General features: G+C 64.2%; 6 protein-coding genes across 39 annotated transcripts; 4 read left to right on the forward strand and 2 right to left on the reverse strand.

Annotated features, from left to right (window-relative positions):
- The first annotated feature begins 714 nt into the window (after window positions 1–714).
- TUBB3 (tubulin, beta 3 class III) lies at window positions 715–3,363 on the forward strand. The gene is given in 5 exon segments (NM_001396153.1): window positions 715–802; window positions 1,225–1,333; window positions 1,851–1,961; window positions 2,100–2,383; window positions 2,385–3,363. Coding segments are annotated over 5 exon segments (1,353 nt in total). The 5' UTR covers window positions 715–745; the 3' UTR covers window positions 3,177–3,363.
- Window positions 3,364–4,002: 639 nt separating this feature from the next.
- DEF8 (differentially expressed in FDCP 8 homolog) lies at window positions 4,003–7,742 on the forward strand. Of its 2 annotated transcripts, none has more exons than XM_015292678.4 (10): window positions 4,003–4,305; window positions 4,409–4,558; window positions 5,149–5,290; window positions 5,366–5,530; window positions 5,627–5,754; window positions 5,992–6,105; window positions 6,392–6,472; window positions 6,547–6,687; window positions 6,813–6,922; window positions 7,025–7,742. In XM_015292678.4, the coding sequence occupies exons 1-10, from the start codon at window positions 4,069–4,071 to the stop codon at window positions 7,143–7,145; spliced, it is 1,389 nt and encodes a 462-aa protein (XP_015148164.1). In that variant the 5' UTR covers window positions 4,003–4,068; the 3' UTR covers window positions 7,146–7,742. The 2 variants fall into 2 exon arrangements, with proteins under 2 accessions (XP_015148164.1, XP_001232734.4); XM_001232733.7 differs by having other exon boundaries at window positions 7,043–7,742.
- A 324-nt stretch (window positions 7,743–8,066) lies between these two features.
- On the reverse strand, window positions 8,067–11,017 carry DBNDD1 (dysbindin (dystrobrevin binding protein 1) domain containing 1). 24 transcript variants are annotated; one of them, XM_046899673.1, is made up of 6 exons: window positions 10,853–11,017; window positions 10,106–10,195; window positions 9,052–9,198; window positions 8,699–8,839; window positions 8,448–8,623; window positions 8,067–8,360 (listed from the first exon to the last, which is right to left on the reverse strand). In XM_046899673.1, exons 2-5 carry the CDS (start codon window positions 10,152–10,154, stop codon window positions 8,463–8,465), a joined length of 498 nt encoding a protein of 165 aa, XP_046755629.1. In that variant the 5' UTR covers window positions 10,155–10,195; window positions 10,853–11,017; the 3' UTR covers window positions 8,067–8,360; window positions 8,448–8,462. The 24 variants fall into 24 exon arrangements, with proteins under 24 accessions (XP_046755629.1, XP_046755633.1, XP_046755628.1 ...); XM_046899677.1 differs by having other exon boundaries at window positions 8,699–8,894; XM_046899672.1 differs by having other exon boundaries at window positions 9,052–9,216.
- A 71-nt stretch (window positions 11,018–11,088) lies between these two features.
- On the forward strand, window positions 11,089–19,187 carry GAS8 (growth arrest specific 8). Of its 5 annotated transcripts, none has more exons than XM_046899514.1 (11): window positions 11,089–11,137; window positions 11,969–12,061; window positions 13,059–13,256; window positions 13,461–13,667; window positions 14,223–14,277; window positions 14,890–15,095; window positions 15,378–15,545; window positions 15,913–15,999; window positions 16,921–17,130; window positions 18,577–18,642; window positions 18,927–19,187. In XM_046899514.1, exons 2-11 carry the CDS (start codon window positions 12,047–12,049, stop codon window positions 19,074–19,076), a joined length of 1,362 nt encoding a protein of 453 aa, XP_046755470.1. In that variant the 5' UTR covers window positions 11,089–11,137; window positions 11,969–12,046; the 3' UTR covers window positions 19,077–19,187. The 5 variants fall into 5 exon arrangements, with proteins under 5 accessions (XP_046755470.1, XP_015148065.2, XP_046755469.1 ...); XM_015292579.4 differs by lacking the exon at window positions 11,089–11,137 and adding an exon at window positions 11,533–11,880; XM_046899513.1 differs by lacking the exon at window positions 11,089–11,137 and adding an exon at window positions 11,533–11,645.
- A 3-nt stretch (window positions 19,188–19,190) lies between these two features.
- Window positions 19,191–20,832, reverse strand: URAH (5-hydroxyisourate hydrolase). Of its 6 annotated transcripts, none has more exons than XM_040707111.2 (4): window positions 20,710–20,832; window positions 19,815–19,957; window positions 19,581–19,716; window positions 19,191–19,352 (listed from the first exon to the last, which is right to left on the reverse strand). In XM_040707111.2, the coding sequence occupies exons 1-4, from the start codon at window positions 20,713–20,715 to the stop codon at window positions 19,263–19,265; spliced, it is 375 nt and encodes a 124-aa protein (XP_040563045.1). In that variant the 5' UTR covers window positions 20,716–20,832; the 3' UTR covers window positions 19,191–19,262. The 6 variants fall into 6 exon arrangements, with proteins under 6 accessions (XP_040563045.1, XP_046755472.1, NP_001294879.2 ...); XM_046899516.1 differs by having other exon boundaries at window positions 19,581–19,743; NM_001307950.2 differs by having other exon boundaries at window positions 20,701–20,832.
- A 1,393-nt stretch (window positions 20,833–22,225) lies between these two features.
- Window positions 22,226–27,905, forward strand: CDH3 (cadherin 3). The gene is made up of 15 exons (NM_001396479.2): window positions 22,226–22,400; window positions 23,918–24,039; window positions 24,112–24,231; window positions 24,465–24,620; window positions 24,695–24,839; window positions 24,960–25,135; window positions 25,218–25,346; window positions 25,419–25,604; window positions 25,681–25,925; window positions 26,002–26,144; window positions 26,355–26,579; window positions 26,665–26,883; window positions 26,973–27,103; window positions 27,187–27,330; window positions 27,445–27,905. The coding sequence occupies exons 1-15, from the start codon at window positions 22,286–22,288 to the stop codon at window positions 27,655–27,657; spliced, it is 2,469 nt and encodes an 822-aa protein (NP_001383408.1). The 5' UTR covers window positions 22,226–22,285; the 3' UTR covers window positions 27,658–27,905.
- Window positions 27,906–27,923: the final 18 nt, after the last annotated feature.

A 27,923-nucleotide genomic window follows, 5' to 3' on the forward strand; every position in this document is an offset into this window, starting at 1 on the left:
GAGGGGCTGCACCGGGGTGTGGGGGCTGCGGAGCGCGACCTCCGCGGGACAAAGGCGGCTCCGAACGCCATCGCCTTTGTTCTACGGCGGCGCAGGCTGCGGTCCGCGGGGCTCCGGGACACCGCACCTCCTCCGGTACAGCCCCCCCGCGCACAGCCCCCGGTGGGCGTTGGCCCCTTTTTCCCCGGGACACGGAGCGGACGGTGATCCCACCCTACGCGATGCTCGGGCGGGTCCGGGGGACACCCCATCCCCGTGCCCGCACTCGAGCCCCGATGCGGGGTCCCCCACGCGTGTCCGAGTGGGCGGGTCCCCTCCCCTCCCCCACAATGGCTGCGGACACCCTTCCCCCACCGCGTGTCCCCCTCCCTTCTCTGTGTCTCCCCCCGCCGTGTCCGTGTCCCCGGGGATGCTCCGGCAGCGCGGTGCCGTCGGGTCGGCCCGGGCCGCTCCCGGGGCCGCTCAGTGCAGCGGGGTCGAACCCGGCAGGAGAGAATTGGACCGGGCCGGGCCGGGCGGGGCGGGGCGGGGCGGCGGCGGCGGCGCTGGTGCCGCAGGGGCAGTTGCAGCGCTGCGGCGGCGGCCGCTGATTGGCGGCGGAGCGACGGTGACGTCAGCGCCCGGCCCGGTGCGGCGCGGGGCGGCTATAAAGGCGGCGGCGGCGGCGGAACCGCCCCCCGCGCTCCCGGTGCCGCTCCGCTCCCGGTGCCGCTCCGCTCCCGACCCGCTCCGGTCCGGCCGCACCATGAGGGAGATCGTCCACATCCAAGCGGGGCAATGCGGCAACCAGATCGGCGCCAAGGTAACGGCGGGGCGGACAAAAGCCTTCCCCCCCCCCACCACCACCACCCTCCCGCGCCGCCTCCGTCCCCGCCGCACCGGGCGGACAAAGGGCCCCGCCCCGCTCCTTTGTCCGCCGCCGCCCGCGGGTCCCGGCCCCGCCGCCGCCGTTCAGCACCGCGGACAGCGCCCGCCCTGCGGACAGAGCTGCGGCTGCGGGATGGGGCCGCGACCCCCCGGGATGCGGGACCCGCTCTGCCCCTCCCGCCCGGTGCGGGGTTCGCACCCACCCTGGGGTGGGGTGGGGAACCCGGGTGCGGCTGCGGCTGCCCCCCCCCCCCCCCCTCCTTCTCCTCCACCGGCGTTGGGTTGCGGCGGTACAGGCGCGGGGAGGACACTCGGGGGCGCTGACCCCGTGCCCCCCCTTCCTACCTGCCTCCTCAGTTCTGGGAGGTGATCAGCGATGAGCATGGCATAGACCCCAGCGGCAACTACGTGGGCGACTCGGACCTGCAGCTGGAACGCATCAGCGTCTATTACAATGAGGCCTCCTGTAAGTGGCACCCCCCCTCCCCCCCCCCCCCGCACAGACCCCCCCCCCCTTCACCCCACCTCGTGTCCCCACGCTCCCTCCCGCGGCCACTGTGACAGACGCCTGCCTTCAGTCCCATGGGAACCTGTGGTTTTGAGGGCGGGGGGGAGGGAATGCACCCAGCCCCGCAGGGATCCTATGTTGTGGGGACAAAAGGAAAGGGGGACGTGGGTGCACTGAGCTCTGTGGTACATGTGTAGAGCCCGCGAGGCTCTGTAGGGGTGTGGGTTTTTTTGAGGGGGATGGGGGGACATGAAATGGATGGACCAGCCCCATGGGACCCCGTAGTTCGGGGGGTGGGAAGGGGAAGGTGGAAGTTGCCATTGAACCCAATGGGAACTCCTTTGTTTAGAAGAGGAGAGGGCACAGTGAAAGGACACAGCCTCAGGGGGTCCCTGTGTTTTGGGGCACAGATGTGCAGTTGGGGGGGGTTGGGTGGTGGCTGTTCCCTCTGGCACGCGATGCGGTCTCTCTGCAGCTCACAAGTACGTGCCTCGCGCCATCCTGGTGGATTTGGAGCCGGGCACGATGGACAGCGTGCGCTCCGGTGCCTTCGGGCACCTCTTCCGCCCCGACAACTTCATTTTCGGTAGGTGGCCACACCCCACACCGGGAGGGGACGCCCCCGGGGCTGCCTGCAGGCGCCTCCTCGTGGTGCCCGGCCCCAACCCCAAATCCTCGCACCGTGCCCTCCGCCCAACGCGCCCTTTGTGTGTCCCATCCCCAGGTCAGAGCGGGGCCGGCAACAACTGGGCCAAGGGGCACTACACGGAGGGGGCCGAGCTGGTGGACTCGGTGCTGGACGTGGTGCGGAAGGAGTGTGAGAACTGCGACTGCCTGCAGGGCTTCCAGCTGACCCACTCGCTGGGTGGGGGCACGGGCTCGGGCATGGGCACGCTGCTGATCAGCAAGGTGCGCGAGGAGTACCCCGACCGCATCATGAACACTTTCAGCGTGGTGCCGTCCCCCAAGGTGTCGGACACGGTGGTGGAGCCCTACAACGCCACGCTCGTCCATCCATCAACTGGTGGAGAACACGGATGAGACCTACTGCATCGACAACGAGGCCCTGTACGACATCTGCTTCCGCACACTCAAGTTGGCCACCCCCACCTACGGAGACCTCAACCACCTCGTCTCGGCCACCATGAGTGGTGTCACCACCTCGCTGCGCTTCCCCGGGCAGCTCAACGCCGACCTGCGCAAGCTGGCGGTCAACATGGTGCCCTTCCCCCGCCTGCACTTCTTCATGCCCGGCTTCGCCCCGCTGACAGCGCGTGGCAGCCAGCAGTACCGGGCTCTGACCGTCCCCGAGCTCACCCAGCAGATGTTTGATGCCAAGAACATGATGGCTGCCTGCGACCCCCGCCACGGCCGCTACCTCACCGTGGCCACCGTCTTCCGCGGCCGCATGTCCATGAAGGAGGTGGACGAGCAGATGCTGGCCATCCAGAGCAAGAACAGCTCCTACTTCGTGGAGTGGATCCCCAACAACGTCAAGGTGGCTGTGTGCGACATCCCGCCCCGCGGCCTCAAGATGTCCTCCACCTTCATCGGCAACAGCACGGCCATCCAGGAGCTCTTCAAGCGCATCTCAGAGCAGTTCACCGCCATGTTCCGCCGCAAGGCCTTCCTGCATTGGTACACGGGAGAGGGGATGGACGAGATGGAGTTCACCGAGGCCGAGAGCAACATGAACGACCTGGTGTCGGAGTACCAGCAGTACCAGGACGCCACGGCCGAGGAGGAGGGCGAGATGTACGAGGATGATGAGGAGGAGTCGGAGGCGCAGGGCGCCAAGTGACGGCCCCACACTCGCTGCTTCGGGGGGGCCTCTGGCCTCACCCCTCGGTGTCTGCTCCCCTCAGCCCCATGTTAGCTCAGCCCCCCCCGTCTCCCTCCCTATGGCCTCCCCTTCCCCTTTTTTCGTTTTTTACTGTTTGTGTCTCATATTTTTTTTGAATACTCAATAAATTTATGGCTGTCCGGTTACTCCTGGCTCTGGTTGTTGGCATGGGGTGGGGGGGGCTCATATGGGGGGGTAGCGGGAGGGGGGCATAATATTCCCTTTCAAACCCCTAATGGAAGAGAAACTGGGGACCACGAGAGCCCCCTGGGGCCATGCCCAAATTCTGGTCAGTAACACTGAGTGCCACCCCATGCACTGCTGCAAAGCCCCCGGGCTGTGCTGTGCCCCCTCCCACGCGGGCTCTGTCCCTATCTCCCACCCCGAGCACTTCGGACGGGACCGATGGTGTCCCCGGAACACGTAGGGCCGTGTTAGGCTCTAAGAGAGCCGGGGCACCTCCAACGTACACAGACCCTGAGCAATACGGGGCCCCCACTCTTTCTATGAGAGCTTCCCTGCTCCTCCTTTGGTGCTAATGCAGCCCCCCCACTCTTTTTTGGGGACTGGCGAGGCTCCCATCCTTCTGGACGTGTGTGGGGGGCTGCAGGACCGCGGTGCGGCGCAGACAATGGGCTGTGAGGCGGGGGGGCGCACGGGATCGATGGGACCCGAGGCCGTCCGCAGCCCCACCCAGCGCTGCGCGGTCCGCCGGCCGCCAGGGGGCGCTAGAGGGAGGGGCGGGGCGAGCAGTGGGCGTGGCTCGGCGCTGTCCCCGCCCCCCGGCGGCCCGGTGCCGGTGCCGGTGCGGGCGGTGCCGCGGGGTGTCGGTGCCGCGTCCCGCAGGGCGATGGCGTACGATGAGAGGCTGGCGCGGTTCCGGCAGGCGCACCTCAACCCCTTCAACAAGGGCCCGGAGCCTCCCGGCGGTGCTGGCGGCGGCGGGGCGGGCGAGGACGAGCCGCTGCCTCCCGGTGCTCCCCCGCTGGATGCGGCCCGGCGGCACGAACCGGGCCAGGGGGACGGGGAGGGCTCGGAGCGGCCCATGGACCTGGGCCTGGCGGAGGACCACTTCTCGCGGCCCGTGGTGAGTGGGGGAGGTAGGGCCGGGGGCAGCGGCGGCGCCGGGGGCTGCGGTTCACCTTCCTCCCGTTCTTCTCCCGTTCTCCTCCCGGTCGTCCCCGCCGCAGGGTCTGATCCTGGCGCCCGACGTGCAGCAGCTGCGCCGCGCCATCGAGGAGTGCCGCCGCGCCATCCTGGCGCTGCCCGAACACTCGGAGCGGCAGAAGGACGCGGTCGTGCGGCTCATCCACCTCCGCCTCAAACTGCAGGAGCTGCAGGTGGGGATCGGGGCGTCCCGGGGCAGCTCTGAAGGTCGCGGGGTGAACGCTGAGGGTCACGGGGGGGCTCTGAAGGTCCTGCGGGGGGTCCTGGGGGGGGTGAGGGTCCTTGGGAAGGGCTCTGAAGGACCTGCGGGGAGCCCTAAGGATGCTGGAGGGTGTTCTGGAGAGGAAGAAGAGGGATGGAAGGGTACTGAGGGTGCAGGGAGGGGTTCTGAAGGTCGTGGGTGGAATCTGGGGGCCTTGAGGGGGGTCTGAGGGAGGGCCTGGGGAGGCTGAGGGTCCTGGGGTGGAGAATGAGGGTCTGAGACAGTTGATCTGAGCGTCCTGGGAGAACTCTGAAGGTCGTGGAGGGGACTGTGAGGGTTGGGAGGGGGGTTCTGGGGGCTGACGGTCCAGGAGCACAGGAACAGGGGTCCCAGGGAAGGGATCTGAGGGTTCTGGGGTTGTTCTGATGTTTCAGGGGAGGACCCTGAGGGAGTGGGGCTCTGAATGTCTTGGGAGGGAGGAGAGGGTCCTGGGAGGACTCTGAGGATCCTGAGGGCACCAGAGGGCTGTGTTGACCCCACCCCCCACACCTCCACCCATAGGACCCTGATGAAGAGGAGCCCAACATCCGCGTGGTGCTGGAGCACCGCTTCTACAAGGAAAAGAGCAAGAGCGTCAAGCAGATGTGTGACAAGTGCAGCACCATCATCTGGGGCCTCATCCAGACCTGGTATACCTGCACAGGTGGGTCGGGGGCACTGACACCCACCCCGCAGCCCCCACCCCGCAGCCCTGAGCTGACAAACCGCCTGCCCGCAGGGTGCTACTATCGGTGCCACAGCAAGTGCCTGCCCCTGGTCACCAAGCCCTGCGTCAGGTCCAAGGTGAGCCACCAGGCCGAGTACCAGCTCAGCATCTGCCCTGAGAGCGGGCTGGACAGCCAGGACTACCGCTGTGCCGAGTGCCGGGCCCCCATCGCCCTCAGTAAGGCACCGAGGGCTGTGGCTGGGGGGGATCTGGGAGGTGCATGGGGCTGGGGGTGTTTTTGGGGTGCCGGTACCAATGTGTGCCTTACCGCAGGGGGGGTGCCCAGTGAGGCCCGACAGTGTGACTACACCGGCCTCTACTACTGCAGCAGCTGTCACTGGAATGACCTGGCTGTCGTCCCCGCCCGCGCCATCCACAACTGGGACTTCGAGCCCCGCAAGGTGCCTGCGGTACTGGTGGGGGGCGCGGGGGTCTCAGGGATCACTTAGGAGGCTGTGTCCCCGAACAGGGGCCCTTGGGGACCGTGTCCCTGGCTGGAAGACACTTGCAGGGCTGTGCCTCCGGCTACGGGGTCTCTTGGAGCCAGGGCCGTGGGGCTAGGAGTGGAGCAGAGGGCTCAGCCTGTGCCCTGCGCAGCCCTGCTGGCCCTGCACAGCGTGACAGCGCTGTATGTGCAGGTGTCCCGCTGCAGCATGCGGTACCTGGCGCTGATGGTGTCGCGGCCCGTGCTGAAGCTGCGGGAGATCAACCCTCTGCTCTTCAACTACGTGGAGGAGCTGGTGGAGATCCGGGTGAGCGTGGTGTGGCCGTGGGTGGGGCCCAAGGCTGGCAGGGGGGGGCTGACATGGGGCAGCGGCAACATTAAGGATAAACTGGGAGGGTGCCTGAACTGCAGGGCTGAGACTGACCCGGCCTTGTCCTGGCACTGTCCTCACCCAATGCCCATCCTTATCCTGTCCCATCCCCACACCACACCTGTCTCATCGCCATCCCTGTCTCCATCCTGTCCCTGCCACCACCTTCTCCCTATCCCTCTCCCCACTCCCATCACGTCCCCGGCCCCCTGTGCCCCCGCAGAAGCTGCGCCAGGACATCCTGCTCATGAAGCCATACTTTATCACCTGCAAAGAGGCAATGGAAGCACGGCTGCTGCTGCAGGTCAGGCCCGGTGGCGGGCAGGGGGGAGGCCCTGGGTACGTGGGCACAGCAGTGACATCTGCCTGCCCGTGCAGCTGCAGGACCGACAGCACTTTGTAGAGAACGACGAGATGTACTCGCTGCAGGACCTCATTGACATCGAGGCCGGGCGCCTGAGCTGCTCCCTGACTGAGATCCACACCCTCTTCGCCAAGCACATCAAGTTGGACTGCGAGGTGAGTGGGGCGGTGCTGCAGGGCAGCCTGGGCTGAGATCTGCAGGATGGAGGGCACCGGTGAAGACCCGGGGGTCCTTGTCAGCACCCAGTTACCAGGGGCTCCTCTGGTTTTCCTCACCCCAGCGTTGCCAGGCAAAAGGCTTTGTGTGTGAGCTTTGCAAGGAGGGCGATGTGCTTTTCCCCTTTGACAGCCACACCTCAGTGTGCACCGACTGCTCCGCCGTCTTCCACAGGTATGGCAGGTGCCTTGTCCAGAGCCACCTGCATCCCTTCGGGTGCTGCAGGGGGGAGGGACGGGTGGTTCCAGGGCCTGTGTGCTTCCTAGCGTCCCCCAGAGCATCCCTTCCCCACAGGGACTGCTACTACGACAACTCCACCACGTGCCCCAAGTGCGCCCGGCTGAGCCTGCGCAAGCAGTCCCTCTTCCAGGACTCTGTGGCCGAGGCAGAGCCCTAAGTGAGGGCCCAGCACCACGGCCACCAGGGCCCTGCGATGGACAGATGGCCGCGGAGGCTGCCCTGCAAACTTCAGTTCTACCACTCACGTGGGGCCAGGACTTGTGCTGGGCGGGGGTCCTGCACTTCGCCACCTGCAGCCAAATTGTGCGGGCGAGCACGCTGGCAGAGCCGGAGGAACGGGCTCTGCCAGGAAGGGCGAGGGTGCCTGGATGGGGCTGAGGTTTCCACGTGCTCCCAAAGGGCTGGGCATGGCGTCTGGGGGAGAACTGGGAGGTCCTACCCTGGTGGGGCTGCCGGCAGCCACCACGTGCAGCCACATGCCCTGGGTGAACACTACCTGGTTGGATGCTGCTGGTCTGGGGGGAAGCGTCTCTTCTTCTTGCCCTGCATTATGGGACGCAGTAGAACACTGAAGGCCGGGGCTGAGGGACGGTGGGGGGGGAGGGTTTAAGGGCAGTGCTGGTGTGTGACACTACGGCAGGGGTGGGGCACACCACTGCCTCCTCTGCTTTTGCAATTGCGCACTGCTGCTCGCGGGAGCCCCTACTGCACATGCTGTCCCCCAACTCCTGCAACACTTGCCCGGTCTGTCGCAGCTGCGTAGCCTCTTTGCACAGCGCCGCAGTCACAATTCTGCCTTGGGGCTGCTCCTGGCAGAGTGGGGGGCAGGGCTAAGGGAGCTTTGGTGGGCACTGTGGAAGCAATGGGATGGGGCCCTCACGGATGAGGTCTGGCTCTGCCCTCTGCCCTCGATGCAGCTCCCCTGCATCCCTCCTCCTAGCTTTCCTTATGCTCAGTTCTGCTCCTGCAGAGGCTCCCCACGTCCCCCCTCCCTGTAACCTGCTGCTCCTGGCAGCCCCCGCCCCATCCGGGTGTTGCATCCCCCCTTCCCTGCAGCAACGGACACAGGGCAGAGCAGTGGCCATAGGTCGGTTGGTTTTACCAGTATACACAACTGCTACATGGCGGCGGGCGGTACAGTGCAGACACTGCACGGCTCCTGGTCCTGCCACACTGGGACCACGGCGGGAAGGAGGTGGGGGCCGGGTAGTGCAGCCCCCATTGTGCTACAGGGCCGAGGGGGCCAGTTCCCCCTCCCCACCGAGCCACCAGCTTTGGCATTGCTTGGTACCCATGGTCTGAAGCTGCCACCCCACGACGCCCGGTCACGCCACTTGTCCCATAGTGAGTCCTTTGTCCTGCACGGCTTTTCCTGGGGCGGGGAGTGGGGAACGTGGTCAGAAAGTGCTGGGGACAAGGCAAAGCACCCATCCCTGCGTGTCCCCGTGTCTGTCCCCACCAGCTGGGGCTGCTCCTACTCCTGCTGTGGCTGCTCCACCGCCAGGAAGGTGTCCAGGGTGCCGGGCTGCAGCTCTGAATCGCTGAGGTGCTTCTTCTCCCGGCCATGCTCGCGTGCACGGGTCCAGGAGGGTGAGCGCAGGTACCCTGCCCGTGGCATAGCCTGCGGGTGCAGCCCTATGGGGACAGTCAGCTCAGCCTATGCCTCCTGGCCACGGCGGTGGAGTGGGGTGCAGGCAGACGTTCACTCACCACTAGGCGACTCACTGGCTACGTTCTCCTCGTCAGAATCAGCAAAGACCTCAGCCAGCTCCTGGTCTGACATGTCAGTCAGCTCTGTGAGGTCCAGCAGGTCAAAGTGCACCTCCAGCGAGGACACACTGCTCAGCGGCTCTGTGGGCAGCAGGACTGCTGGTGGGCAGCTGCCAGACAGAGCCCCTGGTGGGATCTGAGAGGGCTGGGCTGGACACGGGCCCAGGGAGGGACAAGGGGTTGGGAGGCGGGGATGACAATGGCTGGCTTGGGGTGGGCAGGGGCCAGGCAAGGACCACGGGGGCAAGAGAGGATGCAGGGGAAGGCAGGGGATGTGCAGGGGCTGCACTCACGTCTCCGTTCGGTGACCTGCAGCAGGCTGGCAGTGGGGATGGGGATGCCACCCTGTTCTTCCGTGGGGGCGCCGGTGGTCTCCTCAGCTGTCCCAGGGATGGGGGTCCCTGCTGTTCGCTCTGGGGCCAGTGCCTCTTTGCCCAGCTCTGCAGAACCAGCACCTGCTGTGTAGGTGCAGGGCTGGGGCAGCAAAGGCAGCTCCCTCCTGTGGCCCTGATGCCACCACTCTGGGTGCCCGGGGCTACCTGGTGGAGGGGGCAGCAGCTCCCCAGCCCTGTGCACCCTGCAGGACAGGCAATGCTTCCTGGGGCAGCTGCCGTGGGCCCCATCAGTCCCATTCCCCGCAGCCAGCAGCCCCCCGCCCCTCACAGCCCCTTTGTGTCGGTGAGACAAAAGCACAGCCTGTTCAGAGGCTGGAGCCCAGACAAGGGGCGTTTTGTCTCCTGGGAAGAGCTGGTGGGGCTCGGCAGAGGCAGCACAATCCGTGCCTGGGAAGCCCCTCTTCAGAGACAGCTGGGGCTGAGCTGGCACCCAGCAAGGCCAAGAGACCCTGTGTGTGGGGGGGGGGGGGGGCAGCACTGCGGCCCCTGGTCCCCTTGGCGTCACAGCTGGACCCAGCTACACACCACTGGCCCCTGCCACCAGTTAGCTGCTGGGCAAGATGGTATGGGGACAGGCTTACTGGGGACGGGGCATTGCCTCCTTCCCCCAGGTGGCTGGCACTGTGGTGGGCAGGGGACAGAAATCCCACTGCCCAAAGGAGCCAGCAGAGGAAAGTGAAATTACAATGGCATTTGACAAGGAAGCAGCACAATGCCCAGGCAACTGTCCCAACACCATGTCCCAGCCCTGCAAGGTAGGACAGGACACCCATTACTACCACCACCCCCCCTCCATCTGGGAAACCAGATCCTCACCCAGCTTCTTGGCCACGAAGAGCCACGCACATTCCCTTCCCTAACCTCATCTCCAGGGTTGGCAACCACCATCCAGCGCACGTCCTTCCCCTGCCATCATCCCGTCCCCGCTCCCCCTGGTGGAGCCCCCACCCACCGGGGCGCTGGTCCCTGCCGCAGCAATCCCCTCTGGCCCCCGTCTGCATGTCGTCTCCGTGCTGCTCCGCTCGGGCTCACCGGCTGTCTCCTGGCGAGGAGCAGGGCCAGCATCAGGGCTCAGTGTGCTGCTGACTCACGTCAACCGCAGAGTGAGACAAGCAGCGGGCTCCAGTCACCCCAATGGGGGGCTCCAGTCACCCCCCCAGGGTCCCCAACCCACCTCAAAGACCTGGTGAGGTGGGAGGGCATGGCCGGGACTGTCACCAAGGCAGTGGCATAGCCGCGCGCAAGCAGGAGGGATGGGCGTGTGCGGGAGACACACGATGCCACCCGAACACCACCACGACGCTAGGAACCCCCGGGTGCAGCATTACGGCTGCCGCCAGTGTCCCCAAGTGTCACACCGCTGCCTGCAGGCAGGTGGCAGCCCCATATCTCTGACTCCCTGGGGCACATCTCAGCCCTCCTAGCCCGGCTGAACCGCTCAGAGGGGTGGGGGGGTTCTTCAAAAAGGGCAGGGGGGTGTGATGTGCCCCACTCCATGTCCCCACCTCGCAGCCACCTTCATGCTCCCGTTGTGCACGTATGCACCCCCCCTTGGACACACCCCCTGCACACACAGACACCCTCCCCTTGCACACCTGCCCCCCCCCCACAAAATTCCCCCGTGTGCTGTCCGGCCCGACCCGATACCGCGGTGATGGGCTCCCCTCATCCCACTCCGGCGCACCCCATACCCGCTCACCTGCGGTACCGCCCGCTCCCGGAGCCTCCATGGGCCGGGCCGGGCCGGGCCGGTGCCAGAGCCGGTGTCGGTGTCGGTGTCGGTGTCGGTGTCGGTGCCGGTGCTGGGCGGGGCGGGGTGGGCCCGGTGCCAGCCCGCAGCCCGCACGCTCCTGCCCGCCGCGGCGGGGGTGGGGCCGGGGGCGGGCCGGGGGCGGAGGCCGGAGCTGGGGGGGCTCAGGGGGGGCTCGGCGGGGCGGGAGGCACGGGGGGTGCGGAGAGGGCCGCGGCGTGGGCAGAGCCGGGGGTGCGGATGGGTGCCGGGAGGCCCGGAGATGGCGGTCTGGGGGTGCAGAGGAGCCTCTGGGGGCGCATCAGGGCCGCGGGACGCAGAGGGGCCCCGCGGTGCTGAGGGCAGGAGCCGGGCCTTGCGGGGCCGGGGGCACAGCCCGGGGCAGGGCCCGGCTGCGCTGCGCCCCCTCGAAAGCTACCGGTGGGGGTGAGCGGGACAGCAGGGGCCGAGAGGTGACGGAGCGGGGCTGCGGGGCTGCGGACCGGCACGGGATCCCGGGTCGCGGCGGGCCGGGCTCGGAGGAAGGCCGGGCTGGAGCAGGCCCCGCCGCTCGTTGCTAAGGCCTGGCCCCGCGTTGCTAGGGGGCGTGTCCGCTCTCGCGCAACTCTCGCGAGATCTGCCCGAGCGTTGCCTGGGAGACTACGCAGCAGCCGTCGCCGCCATGGTGAGGGGCCGGGCTGGGCCTGGCAGAGCCGGGGGGGTTTCAGCCCTGAGCCTGGCGGCCGGGGAGACCCAGAGCCGGGTGTGGGGGCTCTGGAAACCGGAGTTGGCCTGGGTGGGGTAGTGGGAGCGATGCCCGGGGGCGCCTGTGTCTCGGTGCTGAGGGAAGAGTTGGTTGTGCTGTGCCTGGGCCTTCCCCCTGTGGGGTGTGCCCTGGGGAGGGGTTGGGGTCCCGGTCCCGGTCCCGGTCCCGGTCCCGGTCCCGGTCCCGGTCCCGGACAGAGCATAGCACCCATTTCACCCCGCCGTGGCGGGAGGTATGCTGCGTGGCTGGCCTGCTAGCACTGTGCAGCGCAGCTTCCACTCAGGTGCTCACATCTCATGTCTTGTCTTTTCTTTTTGCAGGCACCCAAAAAGCAAGCTGGAAAAAAGGGGAAAGGGGGCAAAGCCCCGGCAGTGGTGGATGCCGTGTCCCTCGAAGAGATGAGCAAGGAACAGGTGAGTGCTTCCCTTGTGCTGTGGCTGAGGCCCCAGGGATGACAGGTGGCAGTGGGATCTGGAGGACAGCAGACGGTGTTCATTTCATTGCTGACATCAGGGCTGGGTGTGTGGCCCCACAAAGGCTGCCCAGTGCTTTTCCTGGACAGAGTGGCCACCTCGACCTGCCCTGGCTTCTACTGTCCTGTAGCACTCTCCTCTCCTGCCTCGTGCCCTCATTTGTTTCCCCTCATCCCATAATCCTGTTCTCTTGTGCTGATCTCCTGCTAAGTACGGAAATGTTCTGGAAAAGGTACCTCTGGTGAGAATATTATTTGATAAGTGCTTTATGTTTTGTGGTGTGTTCCTGTAGAAAGTAAGTTGACCAATTCTACTAGAATCAGTGTTTCTCTCTGCATTTTCTCCCTCCATCTGGCTGTTCCTCTCTGTAACTGGAGCTCCTTTACCTTTCTGGTATGAGCAGCCTCTTCTCTGCAGGCTATTGTGCTTAAGCTCAACCCTCTGATCTCTCAGCCTACAGCTCTGTGCTTTGCAGCCTGCTGAACCCTCAGCACATCCGAAATCATGCTACTCTGGGGGGTGGGAGGCTCCCCTAAGGACAGTGAGGACAGACAGAGGACAGAGGCCGTAGCTGCCCAACATAGGCCTGCTGCCCTGGATGTCCTATAAACACAGGAGGAGATGGCACTGTTCTGGGGCACCTTGCTCTGCAGATAAGATCTTGCATGTCTCAGTGTTATTTAGAATCTGAGAATGTGAGACGGAATGCCTGAGCCCTGTCTGCTTATGATAGGAAGAGATCTTGTCACTCTTTTTCAGGGGTCATTTGTCAAGTCCTGAGCACTTCCCTCCTTCTGTTCTCCCTTTTCTGTCTCAATAAAGGCTACCGTGTCCTCCAGGCTTGTAACAGAGCTCACCACTGATATCTCTGGAGCATGTTTTTCAAGGGAGCTGTGCCCCTTCTCCTCCCACTTCTCTTTTCCTCTTTGCTGTGCAGCTGCAGGAGCACATTACACGTCTCCGGAAGGAGCTGGACCGGGAACGGGAAGAGCGCAACTACTTCCAGCTGGAGCGTGACAAGATTCACACCTTCTGGGAGATCACCCGACGGCAGCTGGAGGAGAAGAAAGCAGAGCTGCGTAACAAGGACAGGGAGATGGAGGAGGCGGAGGAGCGGCATCAAGTGGAGATCAAGGTGGGAGGGTGAGATGTGTGGCCCTTTTCCTTCCCTCATGCTGTGGGAGAGAGTCAGCAGGTCAGAGCAGATGAGAGAAGGAGACGGACGGGGAGTAGCTGGGCTGGATATAAGTCAGGAGTGTCTCAGGGCATATCTGAACTTCAGATGTTTTCCTGCTGGCTCCTGCTGATGCCTCTCACCTGGTCTCTCGCTTGTTTTCAGGTTTACAAACAAAAGGTGAAGCACTTGTTGTATGAACACCAGGAAAACCTCAGTGAGCTGAAAGCAGAGGGTACTTTGTCCATGAAACGAGCCCAGAAGGATCACTGGGCTCAGGAGGCAGAGCTGCGCAAAGAGATGCGTTCCTTGAAAGTGGACCTGAAGGAGCAAGAGCTGGCCAACGAGGTGGTGGTGAAAAACCTGCGCCTGGTAGGTGTCTGGTGGGGCAGCGCAGACTGGATCTGCGTGCAAAGTACCTTTGTTTCAGAGGGAAGTGGTGGGTCCCTGGTGTGCAAGCAGGAGATTGCATCCTCTGGTGTCTTGGCAAGGTGGGAATGAGGTTTCCCACAGGTGTCAGTGTCAGATGTACTTGAGAGGCACTGGAAAAAGCACAGAAACAGAGAGGATGGGGTCCTGGGGCAAGTCCTGTGAAAATTGTCCTGCAGGAAGGAGTTGGCCTCATGGCTCAAAGCCATGAGGACAGCTGGAGAACCTAATATACCAGTGTTGGCTCAGATAATAGGTTCGTGCTGTGGTGGCAGCCTTTCCCAGGGAGCAGAAAAGGCTCCCTTGGGATGTGGCTGACCGTGGGTTTTGTCTGCTTGCTGGGACAGCACCTGACTGCTGGACTCCAGCCCTGTGGCTGGGCATGGCCTGTGTGGACATCAGAGACTGGAGAATGACTGCCACTAGCCTGCACTGTGTAGCATGCAGTGACCTCAGGGTTGAATTGTCTGCCTCTAACATGAAACTTTTCCCTAACAGAAACAAGAGGAGGAGATCACACAGCTGTGCAATGACTTTGAGAGACAACTGAAAGGTCAGAATGTGCTCGAAGCCCCTGTGTCTGTGTGCTGAGGAAGTCTCCTTGGAGCTCCTCTGTGCTGTTAGCCTTTCTGGAGCAGAAAGAGGCCACTTCCCCTCCTGATTCTTGCTCCCTGTGCTCACAGCTGCCGGGCTGCATGGCTAACAGTGCTGTCCAAGCTGAACTCTCAGCCTGGTTCGAATGTGCTGTGAAAATGGAGCGTGGACAGGAGTCTGTCGTGTGAGCGGCTGGGTGGAGGCAGGGCTCTCGCTGCTGCCAGCCCATGCTGCTGAGCACAGCTGCCTGGCTGGGTGGCTGGAGGAGTCCTTGCAGATCTAAGTTCTGGCTCCAGTGCCCTCCTCAGGGGACGCATCAGGTTCTCACGGGCTGCCTTGGAGCATTTCCATGCCCTGTTTCCAGAATGCTATTTCTGGGCTCTGCTCTCCATGGTCCCAACATAAATGCTCCGTGTGCTGGTGGCAGCTGCTGTGGGGCTGTTAATGAGCATCTTGTCCTCAAGCAATTCTGCAGTGGCATGTGCTGGGCTGCTGCTTGCTAACAGAGCCCAGGTGCATAGGTGTAGGTTCCATGGGAGGGTCTCACTCAGCCCCCTGTGCACTTCCCCAGAGATGGAGGCCAAGTACAACAAGAAGATGCAGGCACTGCGGGATGAGCTTGACTTGCGCCGAAAGACTGAGATCCATGAAGTTGAGGAGAGGAAAAACAACCAGATCAGTGAGCTGATGAAGAACCACGAGAAAGCCTTCCATGACTTCAAGAACTACCACGATGACGTCACCTTCCAAAACCTGGCACTTATCAGCTTGCTGAAGGTACTGCCTGCCTGCTCTCTGACCCCGCTGCTGCAGCCCTGTTGTGTAGTGTCACCAGGGAACTGGTTCAGTAACTTACCCCAGATCTGGCCAGTCCCCTGGTGGAAGTACTGGCATTACTGTTTTCCTGGGAGTTGTACACCATTACATGAGCAAAGTTCTTGTGCACTTGGGTGATGTGGCTTGTTGGGCCAGCACTGGGAGGGTGTCCTGACCTGGGAAGCTGTGAGGAGCTGGGCAGACCATTCTTCTAGGAGCTAGCACTTGTGTTCCCCAAAACAGGAACAGATGGAGGAGATGAAGAAGAGAGAGACTCACTTGGAAAAGGAGAAGGCAGATGCCCTGCTCCAGAACAAGCAACTGAAGGATTCCCTGCAGCAGACTCAGGAGCAGGTGTTTGAGCTGCAGAAGAAGTTGGCCCACTACGATAAGGACAAGGAGGCTCTGATGGTGAGCTGCCAGCCCTGCTGAGCCCTTTTCTCTTCTTCCCTGAGTCACCGTGGCTGTTTCCTGGCATCACTCAGCAGTGACCTCTGCCGCTCGGCTGAGAGAGCTTTTTGGCCAGACTGCTGAGCAAATGCCCTTGAGTCCCTTTCAGCTTAGTTGGGTGTGTATAGGATCTCAGACAGGACTCTGGGTCTGTGGCAGCAAGAAAGAAGAGCAGCCCCTGCTGCAGAAGGAAGGATATTGGTGTGGCTGTAGCTTGAGTTCTCTCAACCCCATGTCTTCTGCTGGTTGCTCTCCCCCTTGCCAGAACACAGAACGCTCATCTCCCAGAGAAGTCCATGCTCTTGTAACTGTTGCTTCCTACTTGCAGAACACAAAAGCTCATCTGAAGGTCACCCAGAAGGAACTGAAAGACCTTCGATGGGAACATGAAGTACTGGAGCAGCGGTTCAGTAAGGTGAGAACTGCAGGTGGGTCTGGCCATCCTGTTTCTCTTTCCAAACCCTGTCCCCATGCAGAGGTTTAGGCACCAGGACTTAGCAGAGACTGCCTGTGCTGTGCTTAGCTGAAAGCTTTCCAAGTCTCTAATCCAGAGCGGCACATTAGCTGCTGCTTCCAACAAAGCTTATCACAGTTTTGGCGTCTCCCATGCTCAGCAGACAGGCTCAGCCTTGTACTTCACTGAGCAATCATGCGTGTGCTGATGGTCCCCTCCTGGCCTGCTGGTGGGAGGCTGTGGCACTCGGTCAGGAGTGGAGCTGCATACAGAGGCTCCCGCTACAGCAGGGAGAGATATGGGGACAGATCTTTCCCTCATTCTGCTAGCATGTGGATGTCACTTCCTTGCTTGTCGTGCAGCCTCTTCAAGGAATATTCTGTTGACTGAGTTTTCCCTGACTGAGCCTCTCCCTTGCAGCTAACCCAGATAAATTTACTGAGGCAGAACAGAGCTCATTTGCAATTCGTAGAAATCCCCAGGAATATGAGCACTGATCTGAGGCCTCGTTAACAATCCATCATTAAGGCAGCAACATATTCAGTGCAGTCAGAAATAGGCTTTGGAGGAGAGATTCTAATTAGGACACTTATTAACTAGCTGTAAGCCAGGGACTCCTGCCAGCTGCAAGGAGGGGAGGAGAGACCCCCCCATGCTGGGGCCTCTGTGGTCCAGAATAGTGCCTTGGGACAGAGCACAGAGGAGCATGGAGTCAGGGCCAGGCTGAGCGAAGTGTGGTGTCTCTGCTGCTGTGTGGGAGGACAGTGAAGGCCTATTTGCTCCCTTCAGGAGCTCAGGAAGGGCAGCGGGAGGCTTGCAGCAAGCCAAGATATCTCAAAGGGTCCTGAGGATGGTGTGAAGCTGTGCCATGTTTTGGAGCAGGTACAAGCAGAGCGAGATGAGCTCTACCAGAAGTTCACCAAAGCCATTAATGAGGTGCAGCAGAAGACTGGGTTCAAGAACCTGCTCCTGGAACGCAAGCTGAAAGGACTCCTCGATGTCCTGGAGAAAAAGGAGGTGGAGCTCAGCGAGGTCTTCGCAGCCTCCAACCTCGAGCCCGCCGCCCTTTCCTTGGTCTCACACAAGCTGGAGGTACTGTGCACTGCTGCAGGGCCCTGTGGAAGCTGTCCTTTCCTCCTCTTGAAGGGCAGAGGCTGCTCTGGTGGCTGCTCTGGGGTAAACGCAGACCTTGGAGATATGAGTGTGGCCAGGTCGTGAGGTACATGGGCAGCATGAGGACAGAGCCTGGCTGTGTGGCAGGAAACAGTCCTTGTCCTCTCTGCACTGTTGCATACCTGGCTGTATCGCCAGCCCCCGGCCTCAGAGCACTGCAGAAAGCGCCTCGGTCTGCTCTGCTGTTGGCTGCACCACGTGGAGAGCCGGGCTGTGACTGTTGTGTCAGCTGTTCCCAGCACACCCATGACTGTGCGGTGCCGCAGGGCGCTCTGGCTCTCTCTCGAGAGTGGGGCGTGTGGGCGTTTGGCACTGATCTCTCTCTCTCAGGTGGAGTCTGTTTAAGGAGAATGACCCCAGGCAGTGCTGCTCAGGTCTCTGTGCTGACAGGTGGCATGTGGCATTTGGATGTGCTGCCAAGCAGTGGGCTGCATGCAGGGCTCATCTCAGCAACCCTGGGCACCCTGTGCAGGGAGCCACCGCTGGTGAACCTCAGCCATGCCCCTCTCCTGGGCCTGCTGGCTGCAGAGGCAGCACAGACAGGTTCCCAGCAGCTCTGCAATGTCTGGCATGCTAAAAATACATATGCAGAGAGCCTTGGCGCGGTGTGGCGGCTCAAAGACCCGCATTCCTAGAGCATGCAGCAGCAGTAACTGGAGAAGCAGCATTTGCTTTACGTTGGTTTGAGACACAAGGGATGCAGGTTCCCTGCTCAGCTTTGCCGCTGCTTCCCTGGTGTCCTTCTGCTTGTACTGCTCTGTTCCTGGTCCCCTCAGTGGTGGGTGACTGCAATGCTCACAGACTCCCTCTTGCCAGGGAGCTCTGGCGATGAACACAGCAGCAGCCTCAGGCTTTCAGTCTGTGTGACAAGACAGTGGATTTGTCACCTACAAGCAGGTGCCACAGCAGCAGACTAGGAAACACATTCCTGGGAAGGCGTCGAGGCGTCGCGCTCTCCCACAGCTGCTGGGGTCCCTGAATTCCTTTGCTCAGCTGCCTCCAGCCTCCAGCGTCATCTTGGGGAGACTCTCCCTGTAATTCCCCTGGTGCTGTGGTGGCAGGGAGGTGCTGCAGGAGCAGGTGCTGCCATCCGCCCCCCCTTGCAGCAAGGCAGGTGATGCTGATGGTGGGGCTCTGCTGGCATTCCTGCTCATGGTTTGGGAGGTCCCTGTGCCTTGCCTCTGCCTGGGGCTGGCTGTCCCTGGCAGCACTGGCTCCAGGGTGGTGACTGTCTGCCTGGCTGTGTCCAAGTGCAAGCATCTGCTCAGTGTTCTGTGCCACACGCTCTGGCCTGCAGCGCGGCTCCAGGCTGATGTACCCTTGGTGCCAGCAACCCAAGTCTAACGCAGCTGTCTCCGCTTGCAGGATGTGCTCAATTCCAAGAACGCCACCATTGAGGACCTGCAGTTCCAGCTGGCCCGAGCCTGCAAGGTGAGGAAGGGGCTTGGGTCATGCTGTGTTCCTGGGGCTGGGGGAGCAGAAGGAAGAGCAGAAGCCTTCCCTCCAGGCCTTCAGCAGAGGCTGGCTGCTCTGTTTTGTGCCCTGGAATGCCAGCCCAGGCTGCAGTTTTCCCCATTCCCTTATTTCCCTGTGAAACAAGGTCTGTCGAGGGGCCCCCACCATTCGGGAGACTGCAGGGTGCCCGTGCCCTGGCAGGGAGGGGCCAGGCTGGGTTTCGGGATGGCAGCCCAGAACATGGAGCATTTTTCTTCCAGGCACACAACGACATGCTGCAGACATTGGAGGCAAAGCTGACGTCCTTTGGCATCCCACTGGACAACCTGGGATTCAAGCCCCTGGAGAGCCCTGTGGTGGGGCAGGCACTGGGGCAGGGCCCTGCAGGACTTGTGGCAGTGCCCACGTGACACCACGCAGCACCTGCGGGTGCTCACGTGCTCCTGGGGCAGGGAGCAGGGCTGTGCCTGCCTCGTGCTCCCAGCATCTGACCCGAAGGAAAGCAGATTTTTTGAGACTGATGGTGCTGTTTGAGTCCTTTAATGGTATCAGTCAAATAGTTCCCCCGTGGCACTGGAGCGAGGATGTGCCTTGCCTTAACTGCCCCGGTATGTTGTGTAGGAGTAGGGGCTGATCAGCAGTGGGACATGCAGCTTCTGGGCTGGGTCAGTGATGGTGAAGACGACCTAGGGGAGAGCAGGGAGGTGGTGGGTGGGTTAAAGTCATGGCCAAAAGCAGCCCCCTCCTCCACGTATAGCCTGGGCATCCCTGCAAGCAGTGCTGGCAGTGCAGCAGAAGCTGAGGATTGTGAGCTCCTGCAAGCATGGACACAGCACCCAGACCCCTGCAGCTCCTGCTGTGACCAGAGCTGGCTCCTAGCAGCACCCCTGGCCCCATGCTCAGCCCCTGGGTACCTCCACGAAGGGGTAGAAGCTGGTGTGCCCCAGGCCCTGCCAGTAAGCCGCTGTCTCAAAGTGCAGTTTATAGGTGCCAGCCTCAGCCTGCCCAGGGGGCAGGAGGGGCAAACAGCGCCCGTCTGCGTCCGTCCACCTGAAAGCAGAAGGAAGCAGAATGGGGCTGGCCCCAGAAGTCTCCATGGGTGATGTGGGCAGCAGTCTCCTCTGCCTGCTTGCTGCTGACTCTCCTACCTGTGCGCCAGCTCCATCCACTGTCCCCCTGGCTCCCCCAGTTTTGCCAGGCGCAGAGCGAGGCCGGCAGCGGGCAGCCCTGTGGCTGTGTTCAGCACATGGGTGGTCAGGGACCCGCTCAGCATCTCGGGCTTGGCTGGAGCCTGTGGCACAGGAAGGGAACAGTGCTGGGGTGTCCCTCTGCACTGCCATCCATCCCCCCTAGTACCATGCTGTGCCTCCTGGCCCCCGTGGTCGGGGGTGGTGGGGAGCTCAGGGCAGGCACTGTCACAGCTGGGCACCCCCCCATCCCCAGGTGTCCCCAGCCCCCTCTGGCAGTGTCCCACGCACCCCAAGCTGGTGTCCTTGCAGCTGGGTCCCTCCTGGCACTTCTCCCTCCCCACCACCATGCCGTGCCCCCAGGACACAGGTGCCCACCACCGTCCCATGCTGTTGAGGCCAGCTGTTGGGGCACAGGGCCGTGCTGCGGCCCAGCAGCCGCCTGCATGCCGGGGGCACCGCTGCTACCTGTGGCGTGGGCGTTCTGCCAGGAAGGAGGGCTGCCTGCCTGGCTTCCTGCTCAGCCCCGTGCCTGCATGCTGCTGGCTGCCTGGAAGCAGCCATGTCCCCATCGCCTTCCCGGCCTGCACTGATCTGCAGTGTCACCGTGTCACGTGCGGGAGATATTAACCCTGCAAGTGCTCCCGGGCTGCCTGGGGCAGGCGGCCGGCGCAGGGTCAGAGCAATGCACCTGCCCCTCTATGGGGTGGGACGTCCGAGAGACGCCAATCTCTTCTGCGTGGGGTGGGTGTTTGCTTCCAGCCCGGAACCGCCTATGGGCCTTGGCTGCCGGCTGAGCGGGGAGTGCTGGAGGCACAACAGCACATGAGGGCACCCGGTGGCTTACCTGCCTCACCTCCATCGTGCTCCGCCAGCTCCCCACGTCCGGTGCCACCACTCAGAAGGCCGTGCCCTGCTCCAGCTGCCCTCCCCACGGAGCTGCCGGGCTGAGTGCCGCTATCCCCGCACGCTCCTCCCCAGCTGGGCCGGCCCGCGCAGGCAACTCCACGCTGGGCAGTGCTCCCAGGTGCCTCGACAGCACCCACGCTTTGGCAGCACTGCAGCCCCAGGGATGGTGGACCTGAGCCCGGATGGATGTTGGGGTGCCAAAGCAGGGCTGAGCCCCTAGGGTCTCGCCCTGGACGAGCTGTGCTCGTTCGACCTGCCTGTCTCCTGTATTGTGCCAAGATGTGGGTGCCCGCATGATGGAGCCCAGCTCCCCCCTGGGCCACGGGGAATGGCCCAGAGCCTCATCCACACGAGGGCTGTCCGGGAGGGGTGCAACCGCCCTCGTTGGTCCTCAGGATGTCATCGGTGCTGGGGTTCTTGGCATCCCTGACCTCAATGATGGCCGTGGCGGTGTTGGACAGACCCTCGCCCTCCTGCTCCGTGTAGTACACCTTGGACTCCTTGTCCTTGTTGGATTTGATCTGGCGGCGATGCGGGGCGGTGAGAGGGGACACCCACGGCCCGCTGCCCATCGCGGTGATGCTGCGCTCAGCCCGGCCCAGGGGCGGCTCAGCCCTCAGCCCCGTACCTGCACCAGCCTCATGGGGTAGGGCCCCCGGTGGTTCTCGAGGCAGCTGATGGGGGGGATGACCCAATCCCTCTTCTGCCTCCGGAGGAAGCCGGGGTCGTGCTTGGGGAAGGTCAGCACACCTGCCTGAGCACTCAGCGCCACATCCTACAGGACGGACGGTGGTTGGGCCGTGCTCCAGCCCTGCTGCCCCTCCCTGCAGCCCCACACCCCCGTGCAGAGGGTCCCACCTGCACGAGGAGGACGAGGAGTGCGAAGGCTCGGCGTGACATGGCTGCGGCCCTGCTGGGCACTCGTTTGAGTGCTGACCCAACACGGCTCCCGTTGTAGACCTTCACCTTGGCAGCGCTGCCCCTGCTCGGCTCACGTGGGCGCTGGGCAGCAAAAGGGCTGAGGAGAACCCTCATCCTTCATTGGGTGCACCGGGGAACGACGTTGCTGAGGAAAGGGTGAGGATCTCCGTGCCTTCTTTGCGTCTGTCTTTAACAGCCAGAGCCGCTCGCTCAGCCCGGGGTTGGGACAGGCACGGGGCTGCAGGAGCCCCACCGCGCGGGGGCAACGCCGGGCAGAGGCCGGCGGGATGGGGTCCGACGCGGCCACGTGCCGGGTCCTGCCGGTCACACCGACCCCACGCAGCCCCGTGGAGAAGGATGTGGGGGTGCCAGAAACGGGCACCGCGGGTGGCACCGGGGGTCCCGAGCCGCTTCTCGCGGGGCCGCACGGAGGCACCGGGGGGCGCGCGGCGGCGGCGGGCGGAGCTCCCGGAGATGCGGGGCGGGTGCGGGGCGGGGTCGGGGCGGGGTGGAGCGGGCGGTACCTGCGCGGCCGCGGCCTCACCTGGAGCGGCGCGTTGAAACGGGCGGGTCGCGGCGCAGCGCTCGGTGGCGGCGGGGCCATGTGCGGGTCGCGCTCCGGGCTCTGCCCGCTCTTCCTTCTCCTGCTGCTCGCCGCCGCCCCGGCTCGGCCGTGCTCCCCCCCGGGGCCGCGCCGCGGGTCGCTCCCGGCGCCAGGTAAGCGGTAAGCGGTGTCGTCGGGGCGCGGGGAGCATCGGCGGGCCGGGGGTGCCGCCGCGCCGTGCGGGACCGCGCGTCGGGAGAGGGCTGACTGCCCCGGGGCGGGCGGAGCGGCGGAGTTCCTCTCGGTGCGATGCGCGGCTCCCATCTTGCCCCCCACCGGTCCGTCGGGAGGGGGCCCGGCGATGCCGTCGGGGTGCGGGGCGGGGGCTGCTCGCGCACACCGGGCGGCGGGAGCGGTCCTTTCCCGGCTGCTCTCCGCCCCGAGCGGCGGCCCTCGGCGGGCGTTGGTGGCTGCGTCCTCCGGACCGTGGGCGGGGGCTGCGGGTGCCGCTCGGGTCCCGTCAGTGCCTCCGGTTCGGCCGTGAGGTGGGGGGGGGAGGCCGGGAGCTGTTGGGCGGCGCCGGGACCCCGCGGGTCGGCGGTCGGCGGCGGGCGGGCGATGGGAGCGGCTGCCCCGGGGGTCCGTTCTCTGGTCCGGTCGGGGAGGGGAAGCGGCTCGTCCCGGTGCTGGTGGAGCCGCTCGCGGTGTTTACTTGTCGGCGTCCCCGGGGAGCGGAGCTGCTCGGGAACCGCGGCCGCAGCCAGCGCTGCCTAATGGCTGCGGAGCACTCAAAGCACTTCGCTGTAAGTGCTCTCCCCGTGCCAGGCCCTGACCTCAGCCTGCTCGGATGCTGCGTGCCGCTGCCCACGGCCCAGCTCCTGCCGGCTGTGGGGCTGGCACCAGGGCAGGGCTGGGGGTGCAGCCCCACGGGTGGGGGGCACAGTGCCCCGGAACACTGAGGGTACGGGGATGGGGGGAGGGTCCGCCCCCTGAGCCGGTACTGGAGCAGAGCTGTAGCCCCGTCCCCTCTGCCGGAGCAGCGCCAAAGCCACAGCTGAGGGCTGGGGGCTGCCCATGGCACGGAGCCTCGTGTTCCAGCCGTGATATGGCTGCAGCCTTTCCGGCCCCAGCATCTTCCTTCTTGCCCGACATAAAGGGCCGCCGGCGCTTCTTTCCAGGCTCCAGCTCTGTATAGGGATAAGGGGACCCTCCAGGGGTCCTCCAGCGGGCACAGCTTTCCTCGCCCCCTCCCATCTCCCCCAGCCCCCGGCAGCCTCTCAGCAGTGCGCTCGGAGCAGTTTAGCGCTGCTAATCCCCTAAACACACAGCACTGCCCGGCTGGGGGTCGTGGCCGCAGGTGTGGGACCCTGCGATGGTGGAGTCGCTGCCCGGGGTTGGGGGTCGGAGCCGGGAGCCCCGAGGCGGGGATACGCTGAGGTGGGAGGCGCGGGGCAGGGCGCTGCGTGCCCAGGAATTTCCAGTAATCTCGGCAACAAAGCCGAGGCGCGCTTCTGCTGCTGCCCGCCCCCGTGCTGGGAGCGGCCCTGACCTTCCCAATCCCTCTCCCTGGAGCTGGGCTGCGAGCACGTGGAGCCCTGCGGGCTTTCGAACGGCGTGTGGGCCCGGGGACGGCTCCTGGGGGCAGTGGGCTGCGTCCCCTCCAGGCCCCCTGACCCTTTGCCTCTTGCAGAGACCTTTGGAGGCGGCGCGGTGCTGGATGACGTCGAGGAGCCCCACGTCGGGGCGCTGCCCGTGGCTCCCCGGGATGCCAGCAGCCCTCGGGTCCCCGTGCGGAGCAGACGCTCCCTGCAGGTGACGCTCTCGGCAGCCCCGTCCCCAAACCCACCGCGTGTGGCTGCTCCCTCACTGCTCCCCTTCCTGCAGGAGGTCCCCGATGTCCCCCGCGCTCGCACCGCTCTGAGGAGGCAGAAGAGGGATTGGGTGATCCCTCCCATTAAAGTTCCCGAGAATGAGAGGGGTCCCTTCCCCAAAAACTTGGTTCAGGTATGGAGGGGGGCCCCGTGGTGTCGGCAATGCTGTGTCTGTGTGCATCTCCCAGGGGGCCGGGTGGGATTTCAGGGCTGGGCATGGCCGTGCGCATTGAAGGCAATGGAATGCTGACCATGGGGCACAGATCCTGCACCCCAACTGGGGTACCATGGCTGAGGGGTGCGTGGGGGGCTGCTCAGCCTCTGCAGAGGGGAGGCACAGCACTGCACCACCGCATCTCCTCCCAGATCAAATCCAACCGGGACCGGGAGGCAAAGATTTTCTACAGCATCACCGGGCAGGGGGCGGATGCTCCCCCCGAGGGCATCTTCACCATTGAGAAGGAGACAGGCTGGATGAAGGTGACGCAGCCGCTGGACCGGGAGCACATCAACAAGTACCACGTAGGTCCCCGCTGTGGGGTGCTGGGGTCACCCCGGTGCCGTGCTGTCTCCACGCTCACCCCTCTGCCCTGCAGCTCTACTCCCATGCCGTGTCCGAGAATGGCAAACCCGTGGAGGAGCCGATGGAGATCATAGTGACGGTGACGGACCAAAATGACAACAAGCCCCAGTTCACACAGGAGGTGTTCCGGGGCTCCGTGCCTGAAGGCGCGCTGCCAGGTAGGGCTGTGCTGCACGGGAAGCTCTGCCAACTGCAGGATGTGTCCCTCTGGGGGGTGAGAGGGCCCCGTCCTCCACACCCCCCCGCTCACACAGATCCTCCCCCCCATTGTCCCCCAGGCACTTCGGTGATGCGGGTGAACGCCACGGACGCTGATGATGATGTGGAGACCTACAACGGTGTCATCGCCTACTCCATCCTCAGCCAGGAGCCGCGGGAGCCCCATCCCCACATGTTCACCGTCAACCGCGCCACCGGCACCCTCAGCGTCATCGCCAGCGGCCTCGACCGGGAGGTGGGAGCCGGGAGCCGTGCCCGCGGGGCGGTGCTGGCAGTGTGGCTGTGGGTGCTGATGTCTGTCTGTCTGTCCATCGCAGCGCGTGCGGGAGTACACGCTGACCATGCAGGCGGCTGACCTGGACGGGCAGGGGCTGACCACGACGGCGCTGGCTGTGATTGAGATCACGGACGTCAATGACAACGCCCCTGAGTTTGACCCCAAAACGGTACCATGGCTGGGATGTGGGCAGGGTGTGCCAGGCACTGTGGGCTCCGTGCTGACCATTCCTAATCCGCAGTATGAGGCGGCTGTGCCAGAGAATGAGGCCGAGCTGGAGGTGGCCCGGTTGGCCACCACGGACCTGGATGAGCCACACACACCAGCGTGGCGTGCCGTCTACTCCATCGTGCGTGGCAATGAGGGCGGTGCCTTCACCATCACCACTGACCCTGCCAGCAACGAGGGCGTCCTGCGCACGGCCAAGGTGCTCATCCCCCACTTGTCCCTATGCCACAGCCACCAGCCCTGGGTGGTGCTGCCCATCCTGTCCCCTCCCACAGGGTCTGGACTACGAGGCCAAGCGGCAGTTCGTGCTCCACGTGGCCGTGGTCAATGAAGCTCCCTTCGCCATCAAGCTGCCCACAGCCACAGCCACGGTGATGGTCAGTGTGGAGGATGTGAATGAGGCGCCCGTCTTCGACCCGCCGCTGCGGCTGGCCCAGGTGCCGGAGGACGTGCCGCTGGGGCAGCCCCTCGCCTCCTATACAGCACAGGACCCTGACAGGGCCCAGCAGCAGCGCATCAAGTGAGCAGGGCCGGGTCGGGCTCAGAGAGGGATTCCTATTGCCATGCCCCACAGGACTAACCCGCTGTGCCCGCAGGTACGTGATGGGCAGTGACCCCGCGGGCTGGCTGGCCGTGCACCCTGAGAACGGCCTCATCACAGCACGGGAGCAGCTGGACCGTGAGTCCCCGTTCACCAAGAACAGCACCTACGTGGCCGTGCTGCTGGCTGTGGATGACGGTGAGTGCAACGGCTGTGAAAGGAGCCGTTGTTCCCATGTTCCCGTCAGGCTGCAGTCCCACGTGAGGGACATGTGCTGCTGGTGTCACGGGGGCTGCGTCCCGCTCAGCCCCAGGGCAGGGAGTGGTGCCTGCGTTGCCCACAAAGCCTTCTGCCGGCATGGTAGTCCCACTGCCGAGGGTCCCTTAGCAGCCCCACTCCTCCCTGCAGGATTGCCACCCGCCACAGGCACCGGCACGCTGCTCCTCACCCTGCTGGATGTCAATGACCACGGCCCTGAGCCGGAGCCCCGCGACATCGTCATCTGTAACCGCAGCCCTGTGCCTCAGGTGCTGACCATCACCGACCGGGACCTGCCCCCCAACACCGGGCCCTTCCGTGCCGAGCTGAGCCACGGCTCTGGGGACAGCTGGGCGGTGGAGGTTGGCAATGGAGGTAACGTGGGGACTCGAGCTGTTGGCGCACGTGGTCCCACATGAGCCAAGGTGGTGAAGTCAAGCTTGTCGCCTGTGCCGTGCAGGTGACACCGTTGCCTTGTGGCTGACGGAGCCCCTGGAGCAGAACCTGTACAGCGTCTACCTGCGGCTCTTCGACCGCCAGGGCAAGGACCAGGTCACCGTCATCAGGGCACAGGTGTGCGACTGCCAGGGCCGCGTGGAGAGCTGTGCCCAGAAGCCACGCGTGGATACGGGTGTGCCCATCGTGCTGGCCGTGCTGGGTGCTGTGCTGGCCCTGCTGCGTGAGTGCCCATCTGCGTGGGAGCGTGGGGGTGGCTGAGGCAGGGATGTGGCATGGGGATGAACCGCTGATACGGCTCCTCTCCTGCAGTCGTGCTGCTGCTGCTGCTTCTCCTGGTGAGGAGGAGGAAGGTGGTGAAGGAGCCGCTGCTGCTGCCTGAGGACGACACGAGGGACAACATCTTCTACTACGGGGAGGAAGGTGGGGGTGAGGAGGACCAGGTGAGGGCTGGGCCTGGGGGGGGGGGGGAAGGGGAAGCGGCGCTCCCTGGGAGTCAACCTCATCCTGCTCCATCCCCACGCAGGACTATGACCTGAGCCAGCTGCACCGCGGCCTGGACGCCCGCCCCGAGGTGATCCGCAATGATGTGGCCCCCCCGCTGATGGCCGCCCCCCAGTACCGGCCCCGGCCCGCCAACCCCGATGAGATCGGGAACTTCATCGACGAGGTGAGCCCCAACCGCCTGTGCCGGCACCGCCGGGCTGCCCCACGGCGTCCCCATCCCGTAGGGCTGAGGCCGGGGGGGGAGCAGTGGGTGAGCCCTTCCTCTGCCCCCCCCCAGAACCTGAAGGCAGCTGACACAGACCCCACGGCCCCCCCCTACGACTCGCTGCTGGTGTTCGACTACGAGGGCGGCGGCTCGGAGGCCACCTCGCTCAGCTCCCTCAACTCCTCCGCCTCCGACCAGGACCAGGACTACGACTACCTCAACGAGTGGGGCAACCGCTTCAAGAAGCTGGCGGAGCTCTATGGCGGCGGGGAGGATGATGAATAGCCCCCCCAGTGCTGCTGCTGCCCAAAGCCTTACCCTGCCCGTGCCTTGGGGCTGCGCTGCCCTCTCCTGCACTCCCTGAGCTCCCCAAAGCAGCCTTGGCTTCCTCCTGTGTGTTTCAACTTTTTCTTTTTTTTTATTAAGGAAACATGAATTTGAAGTAGTGGGATGGGACCGCTGGGCTGAGCTGGGGTCTGTAGAAGTTTTAAAGGAGTTTTAATAAAGGATGTGGCTTTCCTTTTTTTCTTTTTTAAGATCCTCCCGTCTCT

The sequence above is a fragment of the Gallus gallus genome, chromosome 11 (assembly GCF_016699485.2).
Source record: "Gallus gallus isolate bGalGal1 chromosome 11, bGalGal1.mat.broiler.GRCg7b, whole genome shotgun sequence".
Classification (NCBI taxonomy): domain Eukaryota; kingdom Metazoa; phylum Chordata; class Aves; order Galliformes; family Phasianidae; genus Gallus; species Gallus gallus.

Bases quoted from the DNA above. Each gene is read 5' to 3' on its own strand.
- DEF8 (XM_015292678.4), top strand. From the start codon at position 4,069: ATGGCGTACGATGAGAGGCTGGCGCGGTTCCGGCAGGCGCACCTCAAC. The intron at 4,559-5,148 runs GTGGGGATCGGG...CTCCACCCATAG, and splicing joins TCAAACTGCAGGAGCTGCAG to GACCCTGATGAAGAGGAGCC. The intron at 5,531-5,626 runs GTAAGGCACCGA...GCCTTACCGCAG, and splicing joins CCGGGCCCCCATCGCCCTCA to GGGGGGTGCCCAGTGAGGCC.
- DBNDD1 (XM_046899669.1), bottom strand. From the start codon at position 10,154: ATGCAGACGGGGGCCAGAGGGGATTGCTGCGGCAGGGACCAGCGCCCC. The intron at 9,217-10,105 runs GTGGGTGGGGGC...GCACCTACACAG, and splicing joins CGGCAGGGACCAGCGCCCCG to CAGGTGCTGGTTCTGCAGAG. The intron at 8,885-9,051 runs GTGAGTGCAGCC...AGATCCCACCAG, and splicing joins GCAGGTCACCGAACGGAGAC to GGGCTCTGTCTGGCAGCTGC.
- GAS8 (XM_046899513.1), top strand. From the start codon at position 11,565: ATGGTGAGGGGCCGGGCTGGGCCTGGCAGAGCCGGGGGGGTTTCAGCC. The intron at 15,096-15,377 runs GTACTGCCTGCC...TCCCCAAAACAG, and splicing joins CACTTATCAGCTTGCTGAAG to GAACAGATGGAGGAGATGAA. The intron at 17,131-18,576 runs GTACTGTGCACT...CTCCGCTTGCAG, and splicing joins TGGTCTCACACAAGCTGGAG to GATGTGCTCAATTCCAAGAA.
- URAH (XM_025154195.3), bottom strand. From the start codon at position 20,417: ATGGCTGCTTCCAGGCAGCCAGCAGCATGCAGGCACGGGGCTGAGCAG. The intron at 19,958-20,321 runs GTAGCAGCGGTG...CCTGTGCCACAG, and splicing joins GCAGAACGCCCACGCCACAG to GCTCCAGCCAAGCCCGAGAT. The intron at 19,744-19,814 runs GTAGGAGAGTCA...TTCTGGGGCCAG, and splicing joins TGGATGGAGCTGGCGCACAG to CCCCATTCTGCTTCCTTCTG.
- CDH3 (NM_001396479.2), top strand. From the start codon at position 22,286: ATGTGCGGGTCGCGCTCCGGGCTCTGCCCGCTCTTCCTTCTCCTGCTG. The intron at 22,401-23,917 runs GTAAGCGGTAAG...TGCCTCTTGCAG, and splicing joins CGGGTCGCTCCCGGCGCCAG to AGACCTTTGGAGGCGGCGCG. The intron at 24,621-24,694 runs GTAGGTCCCCGC...TCTGCCCTGCAG, and splicing joins AGCACATCAACAAGTACCAC to CTCTACTCCCATGCCGTGTC.